The following is an 11,848-nucleotide window of genomic DNA, read 5'->3' on the forward strand; positions in this document are numbered from 1 at the left end:
AAAGCAACACAGCTTCATCCTCAGAGCCAACTGACTTCAGGCAGTCGTCCACGTAAAAGTTCTGCAGTATGGTTTCAATAGCTGTACCGTCAAACTGGTCCCTGTTGTCCTCAGCACACCGTCTCAGAGCATAGCTGGCACAGCTTGGTGATGACGTTGCGCCAAATAGCTGCACAACCATCCTGTATGCCACTAGAGGTTGGTTAATGTCTCCATTTGGCCACCATAAGAACCTTAAGAGGTCTGTGTCTTCTGGTGGAACCTTTACCTGGTGGAACATGGCTTCCACATCGGCCATGACAGCTACAGGTTCTTGGCGAAATCTTGTGAGAACTCCAATCAGAGTACTGGTAAGGTTCGGCCCTTGAAGAAGTTGCCCATTCAACGTGAACCCCTGATAGGCAGCTCCACAGTCGAATACAACACGCATTTTGTGCTTTTTGGGATGGTACACTCCATGGTGTGGGATGTACCAAACCTTTCCATTGCTGCGCTTGAGGTCGTTGTCAGGGACCTTCGCGGCATAGCCCTTGGAGATCAGATCCTCCATGAAAGCAATATAGCCCTCACGAAATATGGGGTTTTTCAGAAGCTTCTTCTTCAAATTTAAGGCGCGCTGTTCTGCTAGCACTCGGTTGTTGGGCATTTGAATCCCTTTGTTCTTAAGAGGTAGACCAATGCAGTAATGTCCGTTAACCAGCCTGGCAGAATGTGTTACGCTGTCCATGAATTGGAGATCTTCCCTAGACATTTCCAGTTGCTTTTCCTGGTTGCATTCAGGAAAGTCATATTTGAGCTGCTGTTTCCACAGGTCATCCAGTTTGGCCACAGATATTCGATTTGATGTGATAGTTACTGCTTTGCTCCGTGCAGCTCTGCGATTGCCATCCCGCAGTGGCCCATTCACTGTCCAGCCAAGGCTTGTTTTTACTGCATAGGGTCCGTCGTCTATGCTGTGAATGACTTCCTCTGGCTCCATAGCCCTTGGTACATTAGTTCCGATTAGCAGACCTATTTCTGCATTGATGTAGGGTATTTGCACCCGCTTTAGATAAGGCCATTTGTCCACGTCTGCCTGCAGTGGAATGTTCCTTTTGTCGGCTGGGATTGCCTTGTGAGAAAACACCTCCTGCAGCTCAATGAAGTTGCAATTTTCTAGGCTGCTAACCTCTAGGCCTGTAACAAGATGACTGCTGACCGTTTTCTGTTGCCCCATGGTTGTCAACAGTATGTCCATTTTCTTTCCACTGAGATTAAGCTCATTCATTAGCCTTTCCGTACAAAACGTTGCAGTGCTGCCTGGGTCTAAGAAAGCATATGTGATAGCCGCCTTGTCACCTTTCTTTGCCTTAACTTGGACTGGAACAATAGCAAGGATGCTATCTGCGTCTCCGGCCCCAGTACCAGAGCATAGTGTATTAGCTGTCTCTACAAACCCACTGCTCACAGACTGCTTCTCATCATGTTCTGGTGACTCCTCCTTTGGTGCAGGCTTATCCTTGGTCCTGATGTGCAAAACGGTTGAATGAGTCAGTGAACAGAGCTCACAGCTCAATTTCTCCTCACAAGACCTACTCATATGGCCCTGTTTTAAGCAGCTGAAGCAAAGTCCCTTCCCTCGAAGAAAGTCTAGTTTCTCTTTGTGTAGAGATTTCCTCAGTCTCTTGCATTGTGCCATGGTATGTTCACTGTGGCAAAACAAACATGGTGTTTTGAATGCGGAGATAGGATTAGTGAGTCCCTTTTTGCCTCCCTTTGCCTCTGCATCGATGCTTCCCAAGTGGTTTACAGGTGTAGCTATTGTTGTGAAAATGGTCTTGCCACTCTTCCTCCCTAAAGTGACATTTGGTGGAGACTTGGTTGGTGCCTTATTGCTGTCTTTTATATCTCCAAACACTGGGTGTAATGCTACTTTAGCCTGCGTGTTAATAAACTTGACAAGGTCCATAAACTTAGGCCGCCGAGCTTCTGTCTCCTCTATTTCAAAGGCGACACCCCTCCACCTTCCCCTGAGGTTGTACGGTAGCTTATTCACAATGGCACGCATGTTGGCAACATTATCCAACTCCTCCATGTACTCCATGTCTGACATTGCATTCCCACAGCTGGTGAGGAATAGTGCCAATGCGCTGAGGGCTTCACCATCTTCTGCCTTTATTGGAGGCCAGCCTAGAGCCTTGTTTATGTATGCCACAGAAATCCTGTATTCGTTGCCAAAGTGCTCTTTCAGGAGCCTTTTTGCTTCACAGTAGCCCTTTTCTGGATCCATGTGCAGACAACTGCGTATTAGCTCCCTGGGCTGTCCAGAAGTGTATTGCTCCAAGAAGCAAAGACGATCCTTTCTGCTTTCTGGTTTACACTCCACTCCATGCTCAAAGGCTCTGATAAACAGTCTATATTCCAATGGATCCCCGCTAAAGATGGAAATGTTCTGAGGAGGTAGAGTAGAAAGTCTTTGTTGCGTTGCAAGGACTTCTGCAATGTTGTTCTGTCTTTGCATGACAGCTAACAACGTCTGTGAAGCTTCTACGCCCGCTGAGTGAGCAGAACTGTTGCCTGAAAAACAATGGCTGTTCTTTCTGATAACTGGCTGATTGACCTGTACAGTGTTAGCTGATTGAGGCTGGATGATGGGCATCCTGTTTTGCTCACCACCACAATCCTCAATAGTCACTCTGTGATGATCACTCTGTACCCCAGCTGGCTGCACTTGGACGAAAGATAATTTGTCATCCCTATGTGACACATCTGATCCCTCAAACCTCTGCAAAATCTGAAGTTTAGCATCAGTTGCTGCTAAAGCAGTTCGTAATTCAAGCTCTTCCTTCTCAGCCTTAAGTTTAGCTTCTTGCTCCTCCAAAGCTCGCCGTTCCTTTAAAGCTGCTGCCTGTGCCAAGAGTGTAGCCTTCTCCAATTCTGCCTTCAAGCGAGCTGAAGATGCTGAAGATTGGCCAGTGCTGCTTTTGGACATTCTAGACTTCCTAGATGCTGCTACGGATATGCTGTCAGTGGGCTGAGCACTCTCATCAGCCATTTTTGCTTCCTTCGTACGTTGATGGACTTCCTTTATCCAAGCATCCACGTTATCAACAAAGCTTCTCATTGCATCTGCTTTGGGCTCAAACCAATGCTGCTGATCATTATCCATGTCCTCTCTTGACACAGCTTGCTGAAATAGCCCCTTTACAGATGTATTCAGTTCACAAAACTCTCCAAAGATGTGATTAAATTCTGTAGACAACTTGGTTTTAACTATTTCCACATTGCCGTCCTCCTCCATTAACTGCAGCATCTCATTCCTTTTCTCTGTTAGCTGACCCAGCTTAGCCTTTCTTGAGCATATTTTCCTTTGTAATGCATCCTCCATCGCCTTAGCTGTAGGCTTCACCTTCCGCTTTTCCACTGTTGCTGAATCTTTATCATCTTCCATGATTCTCCCATTAGTTTGTTCCACTTAGCTGGGAGCTCAATACAGCTAACCGCCCCAATTGCCTCAGGAAACACACAAAGGATAGCTATTCACGTGTAGTTAGCTAGTCGTTAGCGGGTCGTTCGCTGCTAATTAGCATAACACTGTGTTGCTAATATACTCCCCAATCTCCTCCGTGTCCACAAGTAACTGCACTTACTTTCTGTGTTGAAGGGCTGACTGGTGAATCATCTCCTCGTATTTCATGTCCATGTGTTGCAGTTACATTTCCAATCCGAAGACTGCGACCGCGAGGAGACAGTTTCTTACGAATATCACCGCGGAAGCACTAGCTGGTAGTCGGGCCGTACGCGTGTCTTAGTGCAGTTGAACATAATCCACAAAGTCCGCTTGTAGTCGAAAAACAAACAGGCAAACATTTATTTCCACAGTTTTGAAATACAGTGATCCATTTGAATGTTCCAGTACACTGCGAACACGGTAAGAAACTGTTTTTCTCCACAGCTAGTTAAAGCCCCCGTAGCTCCACACTGCCTGTCGTGAACCCTCCCCCCGTGCACAGTTACCGTGTGTTAAAGGAACAGTACGTAAAAATTAAATAAGGCAAGAAAATACAATTTAACTGTTAATCTTATGCTAAACAAATTATAAAGTAAAAACTGAAATTCCCCATTATCTTACACTTATCCTTATCCAAAATGATTCAAATTATTAACAAATATACACTCTGTGCAATCTGAGTAAACTAAGAGATGATTAGACCTTTATCCTATACAGATTGTTTTTCCTCATACTTTTTTTTTTCCCTTTTCGTCAAGTCTGTCTTTGTACGGACCTGCCGTGTTCACCGTCGTTTTGTGCATAACTGTTTTTGGGGCAAATAAAATGCAAGTAGGGATTAAAACCACAGAATTAATGATTACCGGTGCTGGAAATGCTAGTGCTTGATGCAGTGTTTTGATTTTGCTGCCACTTGTACCCACAATGCAATGCGCGAAAATCACGTCTCTATCCACAGTATTTCTGATTTCGCGCCATTACCCCGATTCATAGCGGAAGCCGGTTTTTTACTTCCGCTTGCGCTGTTGTTGACAGTTGCGGGGTTACACCTTCACTGTTGATAAAGATTTCTCTCACTGCAGTTTGTTTTACCTGGAGTAAATGGCAACACATCGAAGGTGGATACACAGTAAAGATGTTTTAAAAAGCAGCGAGGACAGTTCAGTTGCAGTGCCTCACCCGTCACTTCTCACGGAGTGGGTAGATGACATGAAACTATGGCCCGATGTTAGCTACATCGACATTATTAATTACCTTGTATTTTCCGAAGGCGTTGATGGCGAGGAATTACGTAATTACAAGAGCACCGAGGCGTATAATTACCTGCACAGCAACAAAATTGATAAAGTACTGCTCAACAAACAAGGCGACTTTATTTTTCTTAAAGCAGCTGTAGAGCCGAGCCAGAGTATTAATCAAGCGAAACACTTAGCATGGGCAATGCTAAGAGAAAGTGGAGTAGTGGAGACAGTCGGCTGTTCCTGTATCGCCGGATTAGGGAGATCATGTAGCCATGCGGCTGCTATTCTGTGGAAGGTATATCACTTATCTGGATATCACAATGTTTAAATCACTGAAACAGAAACACTGGACTGGTCAAAGGCTGTGATTAAGGAGTCACGCTACTGCCATCTAGCCAAGTATTACGTGGAGCACTGTTTACATGTGAAAGCCACTCGTTAACTTTGTGTGGGCTGTATGCTGTACAATCACATGAAGATAAAATATAAAAAAAATAAAAGACTGAACATTAAGGTCAAATTTACAAGACAAGAAAAACTATAGTTATAAGAAGTGACACAGAGTAGTATAATACATGTTTGTTTATATATATGTATATTTGTACACACACACTACTTTGAAAAAAATTAGACTGTGGATGTATATTTCTGCATCAAAAAGTAACTGACTATTAATATGAAATGGATAATATGGGTGACTTTGCCAGTGTTTATATCTGTTTTGGATATGATTCAGGTGTATTGACCCAGGGTCATATCTATAACATGCAGGACACCAACCGTGTACTGCTTTTGTTAGTGTAAACTTCCTCGTTATGTTAAATCTTGAGTATTGACAGTGAGAAAAAACTATTAATGTTTGTTACAGGTGCAGAATGCTGCGATCAGTGGAAAGACAGGGCTTGCGTGTACAGACGAGCAGCGCAGGTGGAATGCAGGGACAGCAAAGAACCTTGAACCTAAACGTCTAAGCCAGATAAACTTCAGACATCACAGGGCAGAGCAGCAGTACGATGTGAACTCCCGGACTGCAGTGACACAATCTCTCCCTAACACACCATATCACCTTACACATCAAGACTTTATTGACAGTGTTAGCAAAGCACCAGTGAAGCCACTTTTCCTCCTCAAGAACACATTAATTGGAAAGTGTTACAATGCCTCGCCATCTGCAGGTCCTCACCGCAACAGTAAAGTTGATGAGCAATTTTTTCAGCCACACCAAGCACACAGTTACAAACTAAGCTGTAATCCATGCAGGGCATTCTACCAGGCATACATTCAAGTTTCTGAAGAGCAAGCAGAACAATTACAAGAAGAAACAAAAGAGCAAAGTGCATCTGATTTGTGGCACAACTGCAGGAAAATCAGACTTACAGCAAGCTCTGCTAAAAAAGTTCCAGTACGTGCCACCACAAAAAATGACAAATTTTTATCTGAGCACATGTACCCTTCCTTTCGTGGGAATTATGAAACAAACTATGGTAAAGAAAATGAAGTTAAAGCTTGTCATCAGCTGAAAGAACAGGGTATGAACATCCTTCACATGGGTAGTGTTATCAGCATCCAGGAGCCATGGCTCTCTGCGAGTCCTGACGGGGTCATTGACTCAGATGTGCTTCTAGAAATAAAATGTCCTGTGCAGACTTATCCTTCACTCACGGAGCAGCTTACCCAGAAATGCAGCGATATCAAACTGGTAGATGGAGAACTGCAGCTGCAGAAAACTGGCAGCAGAGGCTATTACATGCAAGTGCAACTTACAATGTTTTGCACAGGGCTCAAGACTGCCACACTTGTGATCTGGACACCTACTGAGCATGTTTCATTTACAGTGCAATATGATGAAGCATTTGTAAAGGAACAAGTAAAACGCTTGAGAGGGTTGTACTTCTCATATTTCTTACCTCGACTTGTAGAGGAGTATGCAGCAGGACGGTTTCAGTTAAATGAGAGATACTTGAAGATAATGGGCAAGCTTTAATACATGTTACAACTATAAATGGGACAGTCAGACACCAACATGTCTGCAGAGTTTGGTCTCTGTCTTGTGAATGAAAGGAGACATTCAATATGAAATCTGTTAAATATTTCAATACAACTAAAATGTACGTAGTTGTAACATATGGTGGGAAATGAATGACAAACTGACAACATTAAATGTTGTGAATAGTTCTGTATTTCTGTAATCTTCCAACACAAAAAAATGTCAAGAATGCACAACTAATTATTGTAGATTTGAGAAAAACATTTTTTTTTCATTTAAGAAATTTATCACATTGTGGTTGAATAAAAAAGTAATAATTGTTCAATTGATTGATTGCAATTGTTTTATATATACACATACATACATACATACATACGCACACACACACTGTATCACATAACCTTTCATCTAGAACACAAGATAAAAAAGTGAGACCTGGAATTATTTGCTCTCTACATATATGTACATCAAATTTTAAAATAATTACATTACACTACGCAACTTTATGTCCTGAGTAACCATCTTAATATCCCCGAGTCCACAATTGTTCATAACATACACAATTATTGTGTATCACGAATGAGATCCTCTCTTAAGTTCACTAGAGCAGCACATATTCTCAGTATCTTGTCTACTTTAGGAGCCATGCTTATAGGAACAATTTGTGAAAGTATTTTGTAGACTTTCAAGCGTCTGATTGCTCTTTCAACATGGATTCTTACATTTGCAATCCGACGTGTGTATGTTACCTGTTCCTCAGTTAGCTGTCTACGTTTTTTTGTGAAAGCGGGTATTACTAATCTAACTTTTCTCTCAAAGAGTAAGTCTTTAATTGTAAAACCTCTATCTGCCATGACTTCATCACCAGGTTTTAGGTATGTTAATATTCCAGAGTCCATTGTGATAAATTTGTCACTACATCGGCCGCCATATGCCGCAGACACAAACATGATTAGTCCACATGGTGCAACAGCAACCAAATATTTGACTGTGTTGTGTGAATAATAATGGCTGTATGATTCCCCTCTTGAGCCCAGATTTCTGGGTTTCTGTAAAAGGGTCTCACTGCAGTCTATAATGCATGTACTATTTGGAAAGTTCTTCTTGAAGGCTTCAGGCATAGTTGCTTGAATAGTTTCTTTTGGCAGCCATGGAATTAATGGTCGGAGAACTTCCTCCAGCTTGTCTAACCAGTGTGAGATGATCTTGCTGGCCATGCTTTGTGATATATGAAACTGGCGGCTTAGGTCACCTATTACACGGTTACTCTTTAATTTCATAAGTGTCATGAGGACTTGATCTCGGACAGGCATGGTAAATTCATTGTTGTCATATCCTTCCAGTGTCGACACAAGTGTGTTAAATGTTTCTAAGGCTATCCCAGTGTACAGCAAAGCGTCTGCATCATTTTGAAGAATGAAATATGCAACTTCATCACACTGAGTCATCTTATCCTGCACATCTTTTCTGCGAGACCTGTTGCAGTATTGATGGTCTTGTTGCGAAGGATCCTCCCACTGTGTGTGGACTGAGTGCAGATGTGGCTCAGGGGGTTGTGTGGAGATGCTGGCCTGGTCTAATTCCACTGAACGTAACACTGTGGAGTCTGAATAAGACAAAAATATGATCAGATGTACAGTCAAACTGTTAGCATAAGAGAAACTGTAAAGTGTCACTTAGCTTATTATATTTGAGTGAAATTTCTCATTCTACATTTTTTCACACAAATGCAAAATCATAAATGTCAACATAAAATGTTCCTAAGTCACAATTTTATTCAATTAATGTGATTAGATTTTATTTTACATTCTAAAAAAAGTCACAACTGTTGGTATTTTTGCAAAGGTTGCCTTTAACTTTTTTACTTGAGTTTTCTCGACTTGAAAAACCATGTTCTTTATAAACACAAACCTAAGACTTTTACAGCCCTTGGAGCTAATCTTTTGGCATTATTATTATTATTATAAACTTTCGTTAAAATTTAGACTTTGCTGCTAATAACCAGCTAGTGCTGATACTAACGCCATTCACCATAGGCTATTATTTAGTAAAAGTAAAGAATTGCGTGTTTAAAATGCGAAACGGTGGCAAACCACATTTACACTTTCACTTACCGGGTACAGATTCTGTGTTTTTGTTCGTATTACTGGAAGCTGTCACACTCAAAGTGGTCCGAGTGAGCCTTCTTCTTTTCTTCGGTGGGGGTCGGTCATAGCCCAGATAAAGCTCCGGGTCGGGGTGTAGCTCTGTGGGCTTTTTATCGATAAAATGAAAGGAGCAAACATAAACTCTCTTTGGAGGGTGTTTGAGTCTTAAAGCTGCCAGCCACGCCAGTTTCCGATCCTCCTTCCGCGGCATAGAGTGCAGTGCGTAGGGCGGTGGGCACGGACGGGCCTTTCTAAGTTGTTGATGCTCAAGGCAAAATGTTTCTAATGCGTTTTTCAGTTTTCTTGAATTATTGTGGCAGCCGACGACAGCACACGTTGAACCCGAGCTCATCTTCGAACAGGTAAAGCCACTTATTACCGCACAAAGTAACTGATTTTGTTGTTAGCAACGACTGAATGCTGGGTCTCGCTTTGAGTAACCGGAAGTATAAAACCGGACAACGGAAGTAGTGGTCTGTCATGGCAGCCTACGTACGCTCTTACAGAAACCTGTGGATAGCGAGGGACCACTGTAATGCCAGTATCCTGGGGTTTTCTCCAGCTGATGAGAGGGTTGCTTCCTTGAGGTCAGAATGGCTTCTCAATGACATTTGTGTCTGTACACCAAAAACAGTTCAGAGTACCCAGTCTTATTGGAGTTGCTGGGTGGGTTGCATGAGTGCTTGGGAGGAACATCATGGTCAATCTGAACCAGAGTTGTGTTCTGTTATTGGTCATCTGTGCTAACCACAGCTTGACCCATTACTAACCACTATGTTTGAGCATACGAGTAGTTCTAAATTCACATGGCACTGACTGCATGTCTTTGAACTGTGGGAGGAAACCAGAGAGAACCCACGCAAACACGGGGAGAACATGCAAACTCCAGAAAGACCACAGCCTGATGGTGGAATTGAACTCAGGACCTTCTTGCTGTGCGGAAACAGTGCTAGCCACCATGCTGCCCCGTCAGGCCTTTCATAATCTTTAATAATCACATCCCTGGTCTGGAGGGGAAGGGCACGACTTACACTAGGGGTGAGGTCTAGAGATGCCACGATACCACTTTTGTATGTCCGAAAGATACATTTGGATATCTGCCGATACCGATATGAATCCGATATTGTCTAATTCATAATCAATAAAACTGTTTGTTTAATGTCTTGCTACATTTTGTATAAGTTCGTAGTAAAATTTTAATAAACACTAAAGCTATTCTGTTATACTTGTGTGCAAAAATATAACTGCACCCAAGATATTTTGCAGTTCAACAATACTGATCTTTTTATATATAAATTACTTCTGAAACTTTGGAGGTTATAGCTCTTTATACAGTAAAGTTACAAGAGGATAAAAATAATTATCAGGCAAAATGTCCTTTGTTTGTTAAAATAATCCTGTCCAATACCATGTGAGAACAATAAACATATAATTTTCTGATGTAAGCCTCAAACTGAACGGTAATGTAGCGACAATCATTTTTCACAAATTTTTTTACAAAACTAAAATATTACTACTTCCATGTCTAATTGTCTGTAATGGAGGCGGAGTAAACTGGCCTGCTTACAGCTGACACAAGGGAAAAGAGCACTGCTATAAGTATCAGAGCACAAAGTTGCTCTGCTTATATTTGTAGCTAGCCTTCACAAACTAGAGGCAGCCTACACAAACGAGTACAGAGAATTATAGAAGATTAACAGAAGCTCTTTACATGGCATTGATTAACTCAGCTGCTGAGAACAACATCACCTTTGTGCGACCTGCATATTTTATAATAAGTGGTTTTATTGGCATACCTAATATTAGATATTATTTTGTCTTTCTGTGTTTTATTTACATTCTTGCAGTGGTGGGAAACACATTAGTGATGATTGTAATAACATTGGATCGCATGTTGAGAAGTCCAAAATATATTGCTGTTTTTAACCTTGCATTTACAGACCTGTTAAGTAGCTCTGCTTTGGTTCCAAAGGTTGTTGACATTTTTCTGTTTAACCATTATTATATTTCCTACAATGCCTGCTTGACTTTCATGTTTTTCTGCTTTACTTTCATTTCAATGCAAGCTTTTAATCTGGTTGTATTGTCCTTTGACAGAGTCATGGCTATCATGTACCCGCTGCACTATCAAATGAGAGTGAGCCACAAGCTCATTTTATCTTTGATCGCTTTTTTCTGGCTTCTTGCCATAACTCTTATACTCATTGCAGCTGGCCTTCTCACAAGACTTTCTTTTTGTAAGTCTGTTGTTATTCAGAGCTACTATTGTGATCATGGTCCTATGTATCGTCTTGGCTGCAATGATAATACCCCCAATCGTGCAATTGCTGGTTTGAGTCCAGTTATAATTTTTGGGTTTCCACTGGCATTTATCATGGGAAGTTACTGCTGTATTGGCTATTCTTTGTCAAAAATTTCTACATTTAGGGAAAGAGTGAAAGCTTTCAAAACCTGCACAGGTCACCTTTCATTAGTGGCAATTTATTTTCTTCCATTTACATTTGTGTATATCTTTGGGAGTGTAATACATCCAAATGCTAGAATCATAAGCCTTTCTATTAGCACTGTATTGCCTCCCATGTTAAACCCGATTATCTATGTTCTTCAGACACAGGAGATCAAAGAGTCATTAAAGAAGTTGCTGAAAACTCGAGTTACATCCAAAATTGCCACAAAATATTAAAAAAGGATTTAGACTTGAATGTCTGCAGTGCCCTCTGCCATCTGATGTAAAAGATTTAGTCTTTCTGTGACCAAAGAGATTGTGCTCCTCTGTATTTTTCAGGACTAAGATGTAGAAATTATTTTAACTTTAGTCAGTTTTAGTAGCAGCAATCTTCTTTTTTCTTTGAATTTGTTGTTTCAGTACCTGTGTGTGCCACTGTTATGGTACTATTATAGAATCTAAATGACCATAGAATTGAAATTACAAGTTAATATAATTGAAAAAGAATATTCAACAATAAAAATATAATTGAAGTAA

At 41.3% G+C, this 11,848-nt stretch overlaps 1 protein-coding gene and 1 long non-coding RNA gene across 2 annotated transcripts; one reads left to right on the forward strand and one right to left on the reverse strand.

The window, feature by feature from the left end:
• Positions 1-6,894: 6,894 nt before the first annotated feature.
• LOC113030752 (uncharacterized) lies at positions 6,895-9,084 on the reverse strand. The gene is made up of 2 exons (XR_013911716.1): positions 8,833-9,084; positions 6,895-8,324 (listed from the first exon to the last, which is right to left on the reverse strand). It is a non-coding gene; the product is annotated as an uncharacterized LOC113030752 (long non-coding RNA).
• Positions 9,085-10,576: 1,492 nt separating this feature from the next.
• LOC113030740 (olfactory receptor 1500-like) lies at positions 10,577-11,848 on the forward strand. Its single transcript, XM_080307697.1, has one exon. The coding sequence runs from the start codon at positions 10,577-10,579 to the stop codon at positions 11,546-11,548; it is 972 nt and encodes a 323-aa protein (XP_080163823.1). The 3' UTR covers positions 11,549-11,848.

This window comes from Astatotilapia calliptera, chromosome 10 (assembly GCF_964374335.1).
Source record: "Astatotilapia calliptera chromosome 10, fAstCal68.1, whole genome shotgun sequence".
NCBI lineage: Eukaryota > Metazoa > Chordata > Actinopteri > Cichliformes > Cichlidae > Astatotilapia > Astatotilapia calliptera.